We start from the raw sequence: 17,974 nt of genomic DNA, 5'->3' as shown, positions 1-17,974 counted from the left end.
CCCCACCTGCTGCTGCAAAATTCACCTAGGGCACCTCTGTGGTGCTGCCCCTGCCTGTGGACAAAGTCCAAGCCAGCCACCTCACCCACCTACAGGTGAGTGGGGAGCAGCCAGCGTGTCCAGTGGTTTACCCCATCGCTACAGACTTGGTGATGTGTTGATGTGCAGAGAAGGGGTGTTCGCAGCCACAACACAAGCAATCCTGCCCCACGTGGGACCTAAGATGGACATGCTGCAAGCCACCTCTAAGAATCCAACATAAGGCAGAGGGGAGAACAGCTCACACGGCACAAACACTCCTTTTTGTTCTTTTTTTTCTTTTTGAGAGGAGTCTCACTCTATTGCCCAAGCAGGAGTGCAGTGGCACAATCTCAGTTCACTGCAACCTCCGCCTCCCAGGTTCAAGCGATTCTCCAGCCTCAGCCATCCAAGTAGCTGGGATTACAGGGGTGCCCCACCACACCCGGCTAATTTTTGTGTTTTTGGTAGAGACGGGGTTTCACCATGTTGGCCAGGCTGGTCTTAGCTCCTGACCTCAGGTGATCTGCCTGCCTTGGCCTCCCAAAGTGCTGGGATTACAGGTGTGAGCCATGGGGCCTAGCCTCCTTCCATTTTAATGTATGCCTAATCTGCCCATTGAGAACGGTTGAGACACATTTTAGGTGGCCAGGGTCTACTTAGAGTTAGTGCTCATGACCAGGCCCAGGTCCAGCCTGGCTGGCCAAATGGTGCCTTTGACCTGCTCTGGCTCTGTGCAAAGGAAGGAGCTGATGGATGGGGGTGCAGTGTGTGGGCAGTGGGCTGAGGCTGGCAGGACTCAGTGGCCAAGGGAAGAGAACTTTCCTCGCCACCAGCCTGTCTCTTCAAGGCACTGCAGGGGAGCTTTGGGACTTGGTGATGAACACAGCATAGTGAGCTGTCCAGCATGTGGGCTCCTGGATTCTCACAGTTCCCAGGCTCCTTCAGAGGCTCTCTCTAAAGGGAGCTGCTCTCTCTAGAACCCACACATTTAGAATATAGGCAACCACTGCACTGGGGACAACTGACCTCAAACATAGAGACCAGAGCAGATGGGGCTCATCGTGTGAAACTCATCTTGAACTCTAGCAGCTTCTTTTCACAAGTTCATGGAGAGAGGTTTTCCACTGAGGGAATCACATCTGTCTGATCAAACGAGGCTTGGGAAATGGCTCTCCTGTTCATTCCCTGGAAACCTCTGATGGAACCACTGCCACTGTGGCGGCCCCAGCACTGGCACCCCAGCCATGATTGGTGCCCCAGCCACATCTCTGCTGTGAGCCCCAGAGCCCTGGTTAATTAATCATCCGTGTGTTGACGGGGAGAGGCCCGTTCATGAAATCGGTGTAAAGCCCAGGGCGATGTGGCCATGGCAGGAAGGGTGCGGGACTACGTTCCACCCCCAACTGAGAGATTCAGAAACCAGAAGAAAATGGAAAAGCATACTGTGCTCTTGGGTGGGAAAACTAAATATGAAGAGAGCAATTTTTATAGTGTTGGCCTATAATACAATTCCAGCCGAAATCCCAATGGAGCTTTGAGAATTTGCAGGAAAAAAAAAAATCTAAAATATATCTGGAAGACAAAACTTACAAGAAGGTTTCAAAAATAATTTTGAAAAAGAAAATGATATCTGAGCCCACCTAGAGAATAAGACTTGAGATCCAAAGCTTAAATCAGGAGGCTCTAGCACCAAAACTGACAGATAAACGGGACAGAGTACATGGCTCATTGACCTGGGAAAGAGGGCAGATTGGTCTGCAAATAGGCCTGGGTCCATTGGCTTTAGCTGTTGTGTTTGGGGAGAAAGTTTTCAACCTCACTCCATCTTAAACCTAAAAATATTCCAGATGAATCAATAAATATGAAAAATTAGACCACTAAAAACCTAGAAGAAAATGGATGATCTTTCTGTACCATAGAGCAATAGAATAAATCACAAAGGAAAACAGATTTGACTATATAAAAATTAAACCCTGCCTATCAAAAACCATCAGAAACCAAAATAAAAGGCAACCAACCAACTGGAGAAGACAGTTGCCACAAATATGATCAAGGGTTAATGTTATTCATAAATTAAGAGTCCACACAAGTCGTCAGAATGAGCACTGAGACCTGAACAGAGAAGCAAAAAGAACGTGAGGGGGTCAGCGCGGAGGCTCACGCCTGTAATCCCAGCACTTTGGGAGGCCAAGGCAGGCGGATCACGAGGTCAGGAAATTGCAACTATATTTTTTAATGCATGAGGTCAGGAAATTGCAACTATATTTTTTAATGCATAGACTAAGAGGCTAGAGGGAAATATCACAGATCCTTAACATACATTCCCAAACCTTTGTAAATCCACAGATTCATGAAAACAGACACGTTTGCGCAAGTGCCTGATCTTTCCTGTTATACATTCATTAGAAGTCAAGCCCTCGTACCACAAAGTATCTGCCTTTTCAAATGTGATCAAAATGTTCTCTTTTGCTTCAAGGTCATTTTTCACAAGGCAATGGCATTTTTGCCTCTTCATCAGAGTCACTGTGTGCCCTGGAGGACTGAGAACAGCAGAGCCGTGTTGGGATGGGACAGGGCAGCTGGGAAGATTGGGCTCACTCCCGTACAGCCCCCATAGAGGAAGAGGGGTTCAAATTTATTCCTCAGCCAGATGGCATGTGCCCCCTCTCCTGGAATCTCACGTCACTTATGATGGACCAAAATTCCAAAAGCTGAATCCATGACTGTCAAAGTCTGGTATGGCAGGATGTCAACAGTAATCATTTCTGGGCAGAGGGATGATTTTCTCTTCCCATCTTGCTTTGTATAAATACATTTTCTATAATAAGATTGTATTACTTTTCTCATGAAGAAATAGCAAAGTACTGTTTTACTCAAAATATGAATAGAGCCAGGCATGCTAGCAGCTTATGCCTGTAATCCCAACACTTTTGGAGGCGGAAATGGGAGGGTCACTTTAGCCCAGGAGTTTGAGATCAGCCTGGGTAACATAGTGAGACCCCGTCCCTCCTCCCACCAAAAAAACCTACAAAGCATTTATCCTGGATTATTCACAGGGGCCAAAAAAAAAAAAAAAAGAAAAAAAAAGAAAATTCAGGCCTCTTATAGCCATGAGCTATGAATATGAAAATATGCAAATATGAAAGAAAAGCCAGCACATCTGATTTTTACTTTTACTTTCACACCTCTGTCCACCATATTCCAAGAGGAGAAACTTGGTCATTGAAAGGAATCGATCAAATCCAAAGAACAAAACCACTGTGTTCATTAAACTTCTTAGTGTTCACAAAGCTTTAGCTGCAGGTTGAATGGGACACCCCGAATTGGGCTCACCTGGGCTGCAGGGAGCAGAGATAGCACCACTGCACTCTAGCCTGGGCAACAAAGCGAGACTCTCTCTCAAAAAAAAAAAAACACCAAAGTTCAGAAATTCAAAGTTATGAGTTATTTTTAAAATAATAGTAATTATAATAATAATTCACAATAAAGATGAGGACAAAGTGTGAGCAAATGGTGGTTTCTGTCCGGCTTTGTTGAGCTGAAGCAGCCTCTCCCTGCTGGGGCTTTTGGGGAAAAAGGGTATGTGTTGCTCTTCAGATCCCAAGCCTCATGCCCCTACTGGGCCCTGTGTGGTGCTTCTCAGCACACTGGGAGAGCCACCGTTGGAATGCACACCTGGGGGACCTGGTGGGTGACGGTGCGGTGAGTGGGGGCCACAGCCTGACTCCAGGGAAGCCAGCGAGCTAAGAGCTGGAGGAGTCAGGACACCCCCGATGGGTCAAGAGTTGGTTTTGCTGCCAGTTGGCATCTGATTGAACCATCCCTTCACTTCTCCATGCCTCACTTTCCTTACCAGACGTGCTCTGCTGATGCCATCCTCTCCTGTTCAGTCCTACCTTCACCATTGAAGAGAAAGAGCAAACTGCTAGGCAGCAGCATTGATTTTTTTAATGAAGTGGAAAGAGAGCTGGGAATACCAAGTCAGGCTCACCTCACCTACCTCACCTGGTGGGTTTGTTTGTTTCGTTTTGTTTTTGTTTTGAGACCGAGTTTCACCCTGTCACCCAGGCTGGAGTGCAGTGGTGTAATCTCGGCTCACTGCAGTCTCCACCTGCCAGGTTCAATTGATTCTCCTGCCTCAGTCTCCCGAGTAGCTGGGATTATAGGCACCTGCCACATGCCTAGCTAATTATTGTATTTTTAGTAGAGATGGAGTTTCACCATATTGGCCAAGTTGGCCTCGATCTTCTGACTTCAGGTGATCCACCCACCTCGGCCTCCCAAAGTGCTGGGATTACAGGCATGAGCCACCATGCCTAGCCCTCACCTGGTGGTTTTGAATGTGAACTGATTGTGTTGGTAAATTAAGCATGCAGATAGACGTAAATAACACTTGGGCAGGAATATGGAGCACGGGATGAGGATGGGTGCCCAGCTGTTGGAGAGGGTGATGGGGAGGCTGAGATCTGCCTGCCATGAACTGGGAGGAGGGGCTCCTCTCTCTCTTCCCCCCCACTCTGCCTCCCAACACTCCCTAGAACTTATCCTCCCCTCTTCTTTCCCCAGGCGAGCCTTGAACCAGGATGGCTGAGCCCCGACAGGAGTTCGATGTGATGGAAGATCACGCTGGGACGTACGGGTTGGGGGACAGGAAAGATCAAGAGGGCTACACCATGCTCCAAGACCAAGAGGGTGACACGGACGCTGGCCTCAAAGGTTAGTGGACAGCCGTGCACAGCAGGCCCCGATCACTGCAAGCCAAGGGGTGGCAGGAACAATTTGCATCCAGAATTGTAAAGACATTTTAAATACATTATTGTCTTAGATTGTCAGTAGAGTGAAACCTCATTAATTTGAGTGGGCCAAGATAACTCAAGCAGTGAGATAATGGCCAGGCACAGTGGCTCACGCCTATAATTCCAGCACTTTGGAAGGCCCAGGCAGGAGGATCCCTTGAGGCCACGAATTTGAGACCAGCCTGGGCAACATAGCAAGACCCTGTCTCTAAGAAAAATTTAAAAATTAGCTGGGTGTTGTGGTGCATGTCTATAGTCCTAGCTACTCAGGATGCTGAGGCGGAAGAATCACTTGAGCCCAGGAGTTCAAGGTTGCAGTAAGCTGTGATTATGAAACTGTACTCCAGCCTGAGCAACAGAGCAAGACCCTGTTGGGAAAAAAAAAAAAAAGGAAGAAATTTACCTTGAGTTACCCACATGAGTGAATGTACGGACAAAGATTGCAGGGGCTTGACAATCTTTCAAATACAGGGTACTTTTTGAGGCGTTAGCCACACCTGTTGGCTTATAAATCGGTAGTATTGATTAGCATGTAAAATATGTGACTTTAAACGTTGCTTTTTATCTCTTCCTTAGATCAGGCCTGACTGGCCTCTCTTTAGCAAGAGTTGGTTAGCCCTGGGATTCTTACTGTAGCCACATTAATAAACGACATCAACTTCTAAATATTCTATAATACCATCTTTTGGGCAAATTGACTTCGCCTCTTCCTTTCTCTTTCCAAATGAAATGTTTCATTTCACTGTCAGACCACATGGTCCGGGACCCCACGGAGCACACAGCCTTCCCTCTGTCTCCCCATGCTGGCCCTTCACCCACTGCTGGAGTGCCGAGTTGGTCCAAGGGTTGGACCAAGTTCTCAGGTTGTCTCAAGGTTGGTCCAGGCTGTCTCAGTGCTGGCTTGTGCTACAAGGAGCCCTTCTTTCCACGGGTGTCGCTAGCAATGAGTGCTCACAGCAACAGCCCACGGTGCAGCCCGAGGGCAGTGTGGACTCAGTCCCTGCCTCCATACCCATTTCTAAGCAAGCAAAATGGCAAACACTCTACTTTTCTCTTTTAATGCTAAAAATAAGAAAACACACTGCAGCCCAGGGTATGGGTAGTGGATGGAAGCCATGGAGTTCCAAGGTGGGAAGTGACCTCTACTGGATGTGTCTATTCAGGAAGATCACTGGAGTGGGTGGGGTCTCTGGGAGGTCCCCCGAGTGTGGGAAGCTGGGACCACCAGCTTTCTCACACAGGGAGTGGCCATCCCAGCTTGCAGAGGTTCCAGGACTGGTTTCGAGGCTCGTTTCAGATTTCCATCTGTTGAATCAGGGAAGGTGTTGGATTATGAGGAATTTGGGAATTAGGAAAGTGGGTGCAGGTAGGTTGGGGGGAGGTGAAGGAAGACATGGGCACATTGCAGGAACAGGGGCTGCTCAGAGGTGTCCGAGAAGCTCTGGGTGAGGAGGTGAGAGGGAGAGGGGAATGCAGCTCCGCGCAGCCTCCCTGCCTGAGGTCAGCCATCACGTGGTGATGGAAAGAGGGAAATGTGCTTTCTGACGTCTCCAGCCAGTGCTGCCAGATTCAGCTCCCCAGGGAGGGCAGCTGAGCGGCTCCAAGCTAGGAGATCGGTTTTCTCCTTTGAATCCTTCTTAGAGGCTGGGCATGGTGGCTCACGCCTGTAATCCCAGCACTTTGGGAGGCTGTGGCGGGAGGATTGCTTGAGCCCAGGTGTTCCAGACCAGCTGGGCAACATAGCGGAACCTCGTCTCTACAGATAATAATTTTTAAAATTACCTGGGCATAGTGGCATGCACCTGTAGTCCCAGCTACTCAAGAGGCTGAGGCAGGAGGATCGCTTGAGCCCAGGAGGCAGAGGTTGCAGTGAGCCAAGATCCCATCACTGCACTCCAGCCTAGGCAAAAGAGTGAGACTCCCATGTCAAATTATAATAATAATAAATAAATCTTTCTCAGTCCCTTCCTCACTGTGTCCCCCTCCACTAAACTTTTCCACCACCTCTCCCACTTCCCTCGCTCCCGCTTTCCCTCTCCTTCTCTCCCCACTCCATCTTTTTCTTTCTCTGCTGTTTCCCACCCCTTCCTCCTCTCCATCCTGCAACACTGCCTACCCTGTCCCCGCCCCACCCTGGTGCTCAGGATGTATTAAGTGAGGGTGGTAGCCTCCAAGACCTCAACCCCGAAGGTTAGCCTGTTGAAACCACTCTCCCAGCTGCCCCCCGGCAGTTGGTGCTGTTGGAGGAAACTGGGATTGGGGGCCTCTTTTCCTGACAAAGAGATGAATAGTTCCCTCACCAGGTGCCTGGGACTGGGGTGTGGGTGTCACAGCCTATCCCAGCGCATCTGTTTGCATCATGATTAATAGTGCTGCTTTCAACTGGGGGCGGTGGCTCACGCCTGTAATCCCAGCACTTTGGGAGGCTGAGGTGGGTGGATCACGAGGTCAGGAGTTCAAGACCAGCCTGGCCAACATGGTGAAATCCCGTCTCTACTAAAAATACAAAAACTAACCGGGTATGGTGGTGGGCGCCTGTAGTCCCAGTTACTCAGGAGGCTGAGGCAGGAGGATCAATTGAACCTGAGAGGTGGAGGTTGCAGTGAGCCGAGATCACGCCACTGCACTCCAGCCTGGGCAATAAGCGCAAAACTCCATCTCAAGAGAAAAAAAAATAGTGCTGCTTTCAGCCTGGGCACAGTGGCTCACGCCTGCAGTCCCAGCACTTTGGGAGGCCGATGTGGGTGGATCACGAGGTCAGGAGTCCAAGACAAGCCTGGTTAACATGGTGAAACCATGTTAAGGAGAGACTCCTTCCCTCTCTCTGTTTTTTTTTTTTTTTTTTTTAAGACAGAGTCTCGCTCTGTCGCCAAGGCTGGAGTGCAGTGGCGCCATCTCAGCTCACTGTAACCTCCGCCTCCTGGGTTCAAGCGATTCTCCTGCCTCAGTCTCCCAAGTAGCTAGGATTACAGGCGCCCGCCACCATGCCCAGCTAATTTTTGTATTTTTAGTAGAGACAGGGTTTTACCATGTTGGCCAGGCTGATCTTGGACTCCTGACCTCATGATCTGCCCACCTCGGCCTCCCAAAGTGCTGGGATTACACGCATGAGCCACTACACCCAGTCAACTCCTTCTCAAAAGAAAAAAAAATAGTGCTGCTTTCTCTTTCAAGTGTCCTGATTTGGGTGATAGTAAATGCCACTCTACTTATAAGGGAACTACCTCAGAATGCTAATTGGGACATTTTTGTAGCACTCTACTATTGGCAATAGGTGATGCTCATAACAGCCCCTGAGGGTGGATGACATCCACTTCACAGATGACAAAGGAGCCTCGTGCTCAGACCGTGGGCTGCCGGAGCAGGTCCATGGCTGCAGCCCCACATGGGCCATATTTCCCCCTTGTCACTCTTTCCACCAAGCCCCCTTGGAACTTCAGTTATTAAACTCTCTTGGGTGGAATTCAAGTTAGAATCACAACAGATGCCTCATATGAATTGTGCCAGTGAAAAATGACATTCTATTTAGAGGCAGGGCAGCCTGGCTTAGAGTAAGTTTAAAATATGTGTTATGCTGCAGCAAATGTACCATGATCCTGTAAGATGTTCACAACAGGGGAACTGGATGTGGGGTATACTCTCTGTACTAACTTCGCAAGTTTTCTATAAATCTAAAACTGTTCCAAAATAACAAGTTCCTTTAAAATTAACTCCAGGAGACCAGATGCAGTGGCTAATGCCTGTAATCCCAGCACTTTGGAAGGCTGAGGCAGGTGGATTGCTTGAGTCCAGGAGTTTGAAGCCAGCCTGGGCAACGTGGTGAAATCCCGTCTCTACAAAAAATACAAAAATTAGCCAGGTGTGGTGGCGCACTCCTGCAGTCCCAGCTACTTGGGGACTGAGGTGGGAGAATCATCTGAGCCTAGGAGTTTGAGGCTGCAGTGAGCTGTGATTGTACCACTGCACTCCAACCTGGGCAACAGAGCGAGACCCTGTCTCAAAAAACAAAAATGAAATAAAGTCTGGGAAAGAAGTGGGTTTTACCACTCTTATTTTCTGAAGAGAAACTAAATTTAATGTGTAAAGTGAGGACAAGTTCACCAAGTTAGTGTTTGAGTTGCCTAAAATATGTTTGCTAAAACTATTCAATGCTTTCACATAAAACATGATCAGAAGTTCTATGCCAAAACATATGTGTGTGTATATATATATGCACTATATATACTGTATGCAAAAATGCAAAATCTAAATTGCCAACCTTTTTGAAACTGCTCTGAAGGGAAAGCATTTGAAGATAAATTGCTTACCCAAAGAACATACTTTCCAAGAAAGCAAGTAATACTTAAGGTGTTCATAGTCCTCATCAAATTAATTCTTGCTACTGAAAGCTTACAAGGAGCTGTTTTTATGTCGGGTGTGACAGGTTTGACTTGGCAGAAGGTGTCACTTTACTAACAACATTTTAAATAAGTGACAGAAGACAAGAAACTACATGTTTAATACCAGAACAAAGAGTGTCTAAGTGGATGCTAAGAGTTGAAATATGGCTGGATACCTGCCCAAGAGAGCTGAAAAGTAGATGAAAGTTGGTTACCTATAAACTAGTGCACCCTAATGAATTAAAAGGTGTTGATGAGTTAACTTGTTATGCCTTCCAGATAAGACATGCAAATGGGGCTTCTTCCTCCTTTCCTCCTTCCAAGGAATGTAACAAGGAGACCAATGCAAATGATAAGAACTGTAGGGCTCAAGCTGGGAACAGATTGGGGAAAGGGGGACCATCATGCCCATATAGATGCCCCTGTGCCCTGGCAGTCAAGGCTTCTGAAAAATAACGAAACCCAGAAGTCTGCATGATGCTGCCTTACATTTGTCCAAAGCCTTCTTGCGGCAGTTTGCAGGCTCTTGCAAGCTCCAGGACCAAGGAGCTATGTTCGTGCTGGAAGCTTGTTTAGGATGAGCTGTTCTTTGTGGGATGGGTGCAGCCAAGGCCAGGTGTCCAGGGATGGTGTTTTATCAAAGCGTGTGAGGTGTCTGATCTCACAGTGCACTTGAACTCCACTTGCCTTTTTTTCATCTTCTCATTCTGTTTCATGCACAGAACCAGCCCCATCCTGAAACTGACTCTAAATTACTCCTGCCCCAGGTGGAGTGCCTTTCTCAGAGTTCAACAGAGCCTTCCTGTCGCCCAAGGGACAACTCCACTGAATGCCCAAGCCTAACAAGTAAAAACCAAACTCTGTGCTCCCCCATCCTGGGCCATTACTGGTTTCTCTACTGCTGTTGGTGGTACCACCATCAACTTGTCCATCATGACCCTGGCCAGTTCCTCCCACAACCCTCCACAGCACCCAGGGACCTCACCTCCATTCCATCCGACACAGACCTCCTCACCACAAACCTTGGTTTTGCAACAGCAGCCCTGAGACCTTTACACCCTCCTCCCTTCATCCTGTCCCCCACCAAGGCCCCAGAGCCATTCCTTAAAGCAGGGCTCCACAAACTATGACCCACAGGCCAATTCTGGTACCCAGCCTGTTTTGCACAGCTAGTGAACTGACAATGATCTTTTCATACAGCCAGAAAAAAAAAAAAACAAAAACCCACCATTCTGTGTATGTGACTTCCATGTTCAAGACGTCTCATGTTGAGAAAGGCCCCTGGAAAAGGAGGAGGGTATGAGCTGGGCACAAAGGGAGACCCTCTCAGCTGAGCTCCTCCCATCCAGACATTTTCCTGGACTTCCTATCCAGTGACTTCCCTTAGCTTCTCATCAGCCACCCCTGCCTGCCCAGGAAGCTGGCAGATGTGGCCTTTTAACTGGGCACAGCTCTGTTCTATATCATATCAGGGCTCTGTTCCCAAGGAAGGTAGAGAGAATGGACACCAGGTGGACCCTCAGCAGTCTGTGCCACAGAGGGAGTGTTTGCAGTTTCCAGACTAAAAGTCCCCATGTGCTTGACGGGATCTGTGACTACAACGTGATGCTTGACTTTTCCTCATATAACCAGAGCCACTTTGTCCATCTGGTGCAATGGTCAGCTACCTGCTAGGGGCCCTCCAGGATTCCCAGTCGATTCCATATCTGCATCACCACCGTCGGCACTAAATAAAATACTCAAGTTCCTGCTGGTGAGCATGAGCAGTGCTACATTGGGCCCTTCAGCCAAGGTGACAAGGACTGAAAATAATCACTGCCACTTATTGGGGGTTTCTCATCTGCCAGGCATGGTACAAAGTGCTTTAAATAAGCATTCAACAGTTTCATGCTGACAGAAGCCCTGTGAGCCAGTGGAGCTACTCCCATGCCCATTATACAAGGAAGAAAACTGAGGCAGAGGGAGGTTAGGTAATTTGGTCAGCATCACACGACCAATAGGTGGTGGAGCCAGGATTTGGGCCCCATCTGCCTGACTCTCTAGAGGCTCTGATCTATCCAGAGTTGAGTCTAAGCCATGGATAGGGCAATTAGACAGCAGAGGAAACCCATTCAGCCACCATGTGCATGAAGAGTGAGGAATTTCTGTCATACAGAGGGGAGTGAATTCACTGAGCTGAGAGCTGAGGAACCACTGATCTGATGGCTGAGACACCACTGGGAAGACTGGAGAGGCTTTTCTGGGCATGCATTGCCAGGCACAGGAGAAGCTGAGGGAAGATGACTAAGAGGTACCGGCAAAGAACTCAGAAATTCTGATGGAAGCTTTACATGCTACCATCACATCCATCCATCTATCCACCCATCCATCCACCCATATCTTCCTCCATCCACCCAATCATACATACATCCAGTCATCTATACACCACCCACCCACCCATCCATCCATCCATCCATCCATCCATTCCTTCATCCATCCCATCATCCATCCAATTATACATACATCCAATCATATATCTGTACATCATCCATTCTTCCCTCCATTCATCCATCCATCCACCCATCCCTTCCTTCATCCTTCTTATCATCCATCCAATCATACATATATCCAGTCATACATCTGTATGTCACCAGCTCCATCTATCCATTTATCCATCCATCAATCATCCATCCATCATACATACATCCAACCATACATCTCTACATCATTCATTCTTCCATCAAGTCATCCAATTATCCATCCATTCCTTCCTGTATCCATCCCATTATCCATTTGATCATTCATACACCATCTACACATCATCAATTCATCCATCCATCCATCCACCCATCCATCCATCCATCCATCCATCCATCCATCCATCCATCCATCCAATCATCCAGTCATATATCCAATTACACATCCATCCAATTATACATTCATACATGCATCTAATCGTTCAATTATACATACACACATCCATATAATTATATATCCAATCATACCTGTATCCAATTATACAGTCATACATCCAACTAATAAATTATTAATTCATATATCCATCCTTATAATTATACATCCATCTAATCATTCAGTAATTCACCTGTCCATCCAGTCACCTATCCAATAATACATTCATCCAATCATCCATCCATCCATCCACCCATCCATCCATCCACCCATTCATCCATCCATCCATCCACCCACCCATCATGGTTTGAGCCATAATTTACTACAATGGTCCACTGTGGACAGCCCAGGTGGGACTGAATTGAAGGGAAGCCCAGGGCTGCCCCCATAAACATTTGGCTCCTTTACATCGATGAGAACTAGATTCACATGTATAAATCCTCATGATTTGAAGGTGCTTTTACCAACATTCACTCATGGGATTCTCCCAGTAGCTCTAGGAGGAGACAGGTAGAGTTGAGGTCATCTCACCCATTTTACAAATGAGGAAACAGAGGCCCTGAGAGGCAGGTCCAAGTCCACCAGACCAGAAAGAAGTGGAACTGGGACTTGAACCCGGCCATCTTGCCCCTTGGTCCTGTGCTCTCTAGCCTATAACTCCCACTTCCTGGTAGGGCACCTCCAGGAGGACCCTATCGGCTGGCCCTGTGCCTGCCCTGGAGTCTTTTGCTGCGTGTGGCCATCCTTCCTCCCTCAGGAGAGTGTGTACTCCCAGAGCACAGGCTGTATCTTCTGAGCATTTTGTCCCTTCCCAATACCTAGCACTCAGCTCTGTATACATCAGGCTCTCAAGAAGTCTCAACCTTCCAGAGGGTAAGGTCTTGACCTGCTGTGCCCCAGATACTGCAGGATGCATTGATAAGCCCATAAAATAACCAGGGCAGATTGACTCCCAGTGGCCAAAGTACCACAGGGAAGGGACAATTCAGTCCTTCTAGGAGGAGGAAATAGTTTTCTAATTTCTATTAAGCCAACAAAAGCTGCCTTACTAAGGACATTATTGGTGGAGGGTGTGACTGTCAACCACTGTGATCATTTGGGCCTCTCTTGCCCAAGCTTCCCATTCTGAAAGGACAGTTTTCTTGTAGGTACCATGGCTGCCATTTCAAATGTAACTCACAGCTTGTCCATCAGTCCTTGGAGATCCTTCTATGGACGCTTGATGGCATCCAAACACCACCCAGTGTCCACTTAGAAGTAAGCACTGTGTCTGCCCTGAGCTAACTCCTTTTCCAAGGAAGGTGTTGGATCTCTGAGTGTTTTCCTAGGTGTCTACTTGTTAATTAATAACAATGAACAAAGCAGAAGGTTCATGCGTAGCTAGGCTTTCTGGTATTTGCTGCCCGTTGACCAATGGAAGATAAACCTTTGCCTCAGGTGGCACCACTAGCTGGTTAAGAGGCACTTTCTCCTGTCACCCAGGAGCAAACGCACATCACCTGTGTCCTCATCTGATGGCCCTGGTGTGGGGCACAGTCGTGTTGGCAGGGAGGGAGGTGGGGTTGGTCCCTTTTGTGGGTTTGTCACAAGGCCGTGTTCCAACTGTTTCCATGGGGAGCAATTTTCAGCTCCACAAGACACTGCTCCCCAGTTCCTCCTGAGATTAAAAGGGAGTGCTGGGGAGAGGCCGCCGTTCTGAGGCCTCACCATGTGTGTTCCAGAATCTCCCCTGCAGACCCCTGCTGAGGACGGATCTGAGGAACTGGGCTCTGAAACCTCTGATGCTAAGAGCACTCCAACGGCGGAAGGTGGGCCCCGCTTCAGACGCCACCTCCATGCCTCCAGCCTGCGCTTAGCTGTGCTTTGAGCCTCCCTCCTGGCTGCATCTGCTGCTCCCCCTGGCTGAGAAATGTGCTCACTCATTCGGTGCTTTGCAGGACAGTGTGGCGGGAGCTGAGCCCTGCTTCGATTCCTTGCTTGCTGGTGCTGAGCGTGGGCACCTTCATCCCATGTGTGCTCTGGAGGCAGCCACCCTTGGAGAGTCCTGCACACAGCTCCACAAAGCCCCGCTCCATACGATTGTCCTCCCATACCCCCTTCAAAAGCCCCCTCTTCTCTCTTTCTTCAGGGGCCAGCAGGTCCCAGAGCAGCCATTTGGCTGAGGGAAGGGGCAGGTCAGTGCACATCTGATCTTGGTTTAGTATCCTTCATTTTGGGGGCTCTGGGTGTGGCCTGGGCCTCTGGACTTTGGCCACAGTGTTTGTTCCGGCCCTTCTAACCTGTCCTTTCCAGACACTCAGCATCTAGGTTATTAGGACTCACATACTTCCTGACGTGCTCCTCAGTCCTGATTTTGACCATCTTCTCTTGCTTCCCACCTGTATCAGTCAAGACTGCATTTGGCTGTAAGAAACAGAAACCCCAACTAACTGTGGCATTTACATGAAGAGGTTTACTTTTCTCACATAATCAGATGCCTGAACTTGGCCAGCACCTCAAGGGTCACTGATGCTCTCCCGTCTTTATTTTCTGTCATCTTTAGTGGCTGGATTGTTGCCTCATGGTTACAAAGTGGCTGCTGCACTTCCAGACATCACATCTGCCTTTGAAGCAGGAATGAGTTGCAAAGTAAAGTGGCCAAAATGGCCCTAAAACTAAATGTGTCCCCTTAGGAAAACAGGAGTTTTCTTGCAAGTGGCAGTCTTCCACTTACGTCTCATCAGCCAGAGCTGGGTCTTACGGCCACCCCTTGCTGCAGGCAAGGCTAGGACATTGAGCATTTTGCCTTCCAGCCTCTTTAGCAGAATAAATCAAGGGAGAAGAATGTTGATAATGGCTTTCAAGTGACTAGTTGGCGGTGTCTGCCCGTCTATCTCTCCATCCTCCCCTTGGAGGTTCAAGGTTCCTTTCTCAGCACTTCTTCAGGCTCTGCACATTCATTTGGATCTTGTGTCTTGGGGTGAAAAACTGGCCCAAGTGTCTCTGCAAGCATCTACCTTTGGATGAATTTGGAAGGTGGCTGTCAAGTGCCCGCCCCTTGCTTGGTACAATGCTGCATCTTTAGAGGATGCAGCAGGCGTGGGCCTTGCTGCTGAGGTTCTTAGGCTCATAAGAATATCCAGGTCAGATTCTCTTGGCTCCTTCTTAGAGCCAGTGATGCAAGACACTTCCTGCTCATCTTGTCGGGATAGTTTTGCAAGTTGCCTGCCATCCTGAGAAAGTCTACAAAACGATGCCAGACCTCATGCCAGCTTCCCAAGCCTTGGCTCTCAGTGCTCCCTCAACAGAGTCTGGAAGAATCTCCCAAACAAGTCTCAATGCCCTCTGGACCCTGTGCAGGCGTGAGACTCAAGAGCACTGTCTCCTACCGCTGGTGGAGGGAGCCCTGCTGGGGCTGGGATCTTGCCTGGTTGCTCTGCCTGCACCCAAAACAACCATCGTTAAAATGTCCTTCATTGAACTTGGAAAGCCTTCAAAGCTGACAACTCCTTATGTGTACCTGGAGTGGCCTGGGAGTGTGCCAGGGCATTGCCTGAGAGGAACACTGATTTGGAAGCGTTTACCTTGATGAGAGACTGACAGCAGATCCTGGCAGCCGAGCTTTCCCTCCTACCTCTGCTGTGAAAGTGGACCCATGCGACCGTCAAATGTCTGACTTTGGACAGGACCAGACCTATTTATTGCCATGCAAGGGACTCTGCATTTTTGAATTATGGGTCATGGGCTTGGAGACAGGGGTTAGAGCTGGGAGAAGTCTTGGAAGTCACCTAGAGAAGACACTGCCATTTTGCATATGAGGAAACTGTCCAATCAAAATGGACCAAGGATTTGCCCAAAGTCTCACAGCAAAACCATAGCCCCCGCCCTAACCCCACCCCCCTCCCTCCTCCCGCCAAGTCCCTGTGCTGTCTCAGTTGTAATTCCCACCTTAAGGATCAAATAGTTATGAGCAATGATCTGGTTTTCAGTATTCTTTTAAAAAGCCTGGGGCCATGCCCAGCAGTCCCTTTCACTGGGGTTTAGACAGGGCTGCCAGGCGTTCCTGGTGGATGAGCTGGGCAGTTCATGAGCCAGTACCACTTAGCAGCATGTCAGTGTGCTTCCTGGGGAGCTGGCAGCAGGGGCTTCAGGCCCTGCTTCAGGGCTGCTTTCTTGCATATGGCTGATCCCCTCGTCACTCCTCCTCCCTGCATTGCTCCTGCACAAGAAGCAAAGGTGAGGGGCTGGGCATGGCCCATCCTGGCCCCTCTAAGGTGGTTCTCGGTGGTTTCCAGATGTGACAGCACCCTTAGTGGATGAGAGAGCTCCCGGCGAGCAGGCTGCCGCCCAGCCCCACATGGAGATCCCAGAAGGAACCACAGGTGAGGGTGAGCCCCAGAGACCCCCAGGCAGTCAAGGCCCTGCCCGGTGCCCCAGCTGACCTGCGACAGAAGTGAGGGCACTTTGCGTGTTTATCCTCCTGTGGGGCAGGAACATGGGTGAATTCTGGCTCCTGGGAATCTTGGGTTGTGAGTAGCTTGATGTCTTGGTGCCCGGTTACCTCCCTGGCTGCCTGCCAGCCTCTCAGAGCATTTAGGGCCTTCTGGACTTCTTCTAGACACTCCTCATCTTGCTTCAGTCAGCGCATCAGTTCCAGGGAGTTCTCTGCAGGATTTTCTGGGGCAGGTGGTGGCAGACCCGTGCCTTCTTGACACCTGAGGTCAGTCCACCCTCCTGCTCAGACTGTCCGGCACAGGGTCACCTCCCAAGGGGTGGACCCAAAGATCACCTGAGCGCACAGAGGGTGCAGATGACCACATCTTTTGGTGATCTTAATGAGGTGGTCCCAGAGGAGCTGAGACATGTGATCTAGCATCCAGTTCTGGGACTCTGTCTCCTTTTCAAACATATTTGTGTAGAACAGGCATGACGAGAATGCCTTGTCAACATGGGTGATGGGGAATTGATCGGACAGGGCGCTCGGCTCAAGGCTGCAGTCACCCAAGAGTGGCTCAGCCCCCCAGGCCCTAGGAAATGCCCACACAGCCTGGAGCTCCTGGAGTCATTTCCTTCATGTCTTCTTCACTGCACTTACATAAAGATGCCAGCCATTGGTTTGGTGATTTGGAGGGTGCCCAGTTGCCCAACAAGAAATGCAGAAGAGGCCTAGACAGGATTTCATCAGCAATGGAGAGCAGGGAAGATGTGTCCAGAAAAGAGTTTCCTTTCCTTCCTAAAGATGGTGCTCCCTGCAGCTACTGGGGAAGCCTGCAGCGTTCTCTAGGGCTCTGTGTGTTGAGAGCAGCCCCACCCCGGCCCCTTCTGAGTGCATTTCTGCTTTGTGACTTGATCCGTGAGGTCCCCTGAGATGGGCAGAGGGGATGTCCTCGAAGCTGGGGCAGAGCCTCATCCTTGAATGTGAAGGACGTTTGAAGACCGTGGCACGATCACGGGATGAGATCACGGGGAACTTCAGTTTCTCTCCTCCTCTCCCTTCAGTTATTTCACTGGGGGAAATCCCTCCCCTGCCCAGAATGAAAACTCTAGCCAACTCTTGACTTTTCCATCACTCCAAAGTAATTGAAAGTACGTTAGTCTCCACAGTGGCAAAACACAGTGTGCAAATGCTAAATAATTAGAACAGCCAGTCCCATGTGACAGTCAAAGCTTCTAACTCCATTCAAAGTTGCCGCCATTCCCCTCGGGGGCTGGCAGGGAAGGGAGGGGTAGGAGAAACAGGAAGGTTCTTACTGAGTCGGTCCTGGTGTGAGCCATGTCACACTCCCTGCAGAGGTTTCAAGGAGATTCTCTTTCTCTCTCCATGGGGACCTTATTTGAATTTTCTCCCAGCCTGCCATCTCCAGCTATCCTCCCCTGAAGAGCCCTTCCTCTGCACTGGATTCTGGTGGC

At 49.1% G+C, this 17,974-nt stretch overlaps 1 protein-coding gene across 13 annotated transcripts in view; it reads left to right on the top strand.

Moving 5' to 3' along the window:
* Window positions 1-17,974, top strand: part of MAPT (microtubule associated protein tau) — a 126,135-nt gene that overhangs the window by 60,850 nt on the left and 47,311 nt on the right. For 5 of the 13 annotated variants that reach the window (XM_008012260.3, XM_008012258.3, XM_008012256.3 and 2 more), the window contains exons 2-4: window positions 4,588-4,737; window positions 13,807-13,893; window positions 16,360-16,446. In XM_008012260.3, coding sequence (XP_008010451.1) covers window positions 4,605-4,737; window positions 13,807-13,893; window positions 16,360-16,446 — 307 coding nt within the window. In that variant the 5' untranslated portion in view covers window positions 4,588-4,604. Of the gene's footprint in view, window positions 1-3,865; window positions 4,030-4,587; window positions 4,738-13,806; window positions 13,894-16,359; window positions 16,447-17,974 lie in introns of those variants that run through there. The other 8 variants (XM_008012262.3, XM_008012259.3, XM_037993905.2 and 5 more) reach the window with 3 other exon arrangements.

This window comes from Chlorocebus sabaeus, chromosome 16 (genome assembly GCF_047675955.1).
Source record: "Chlorocebus sabaeus isolate Y175 chromosome 16, mChlSab1.0.hap1, whole genome shotgun sequence".
NCBI lineage: Eukaryota > Metazoa > Chordata > Mammalia > Primates > Cercopithecidae > Chlorocebus > Chlorocebus sabaeus.
The sequence above is the reverse complement of the archived record's forward strand: the minus strand, read 5'-3'. Positions and strand labels throughout refer to the sequence as shown.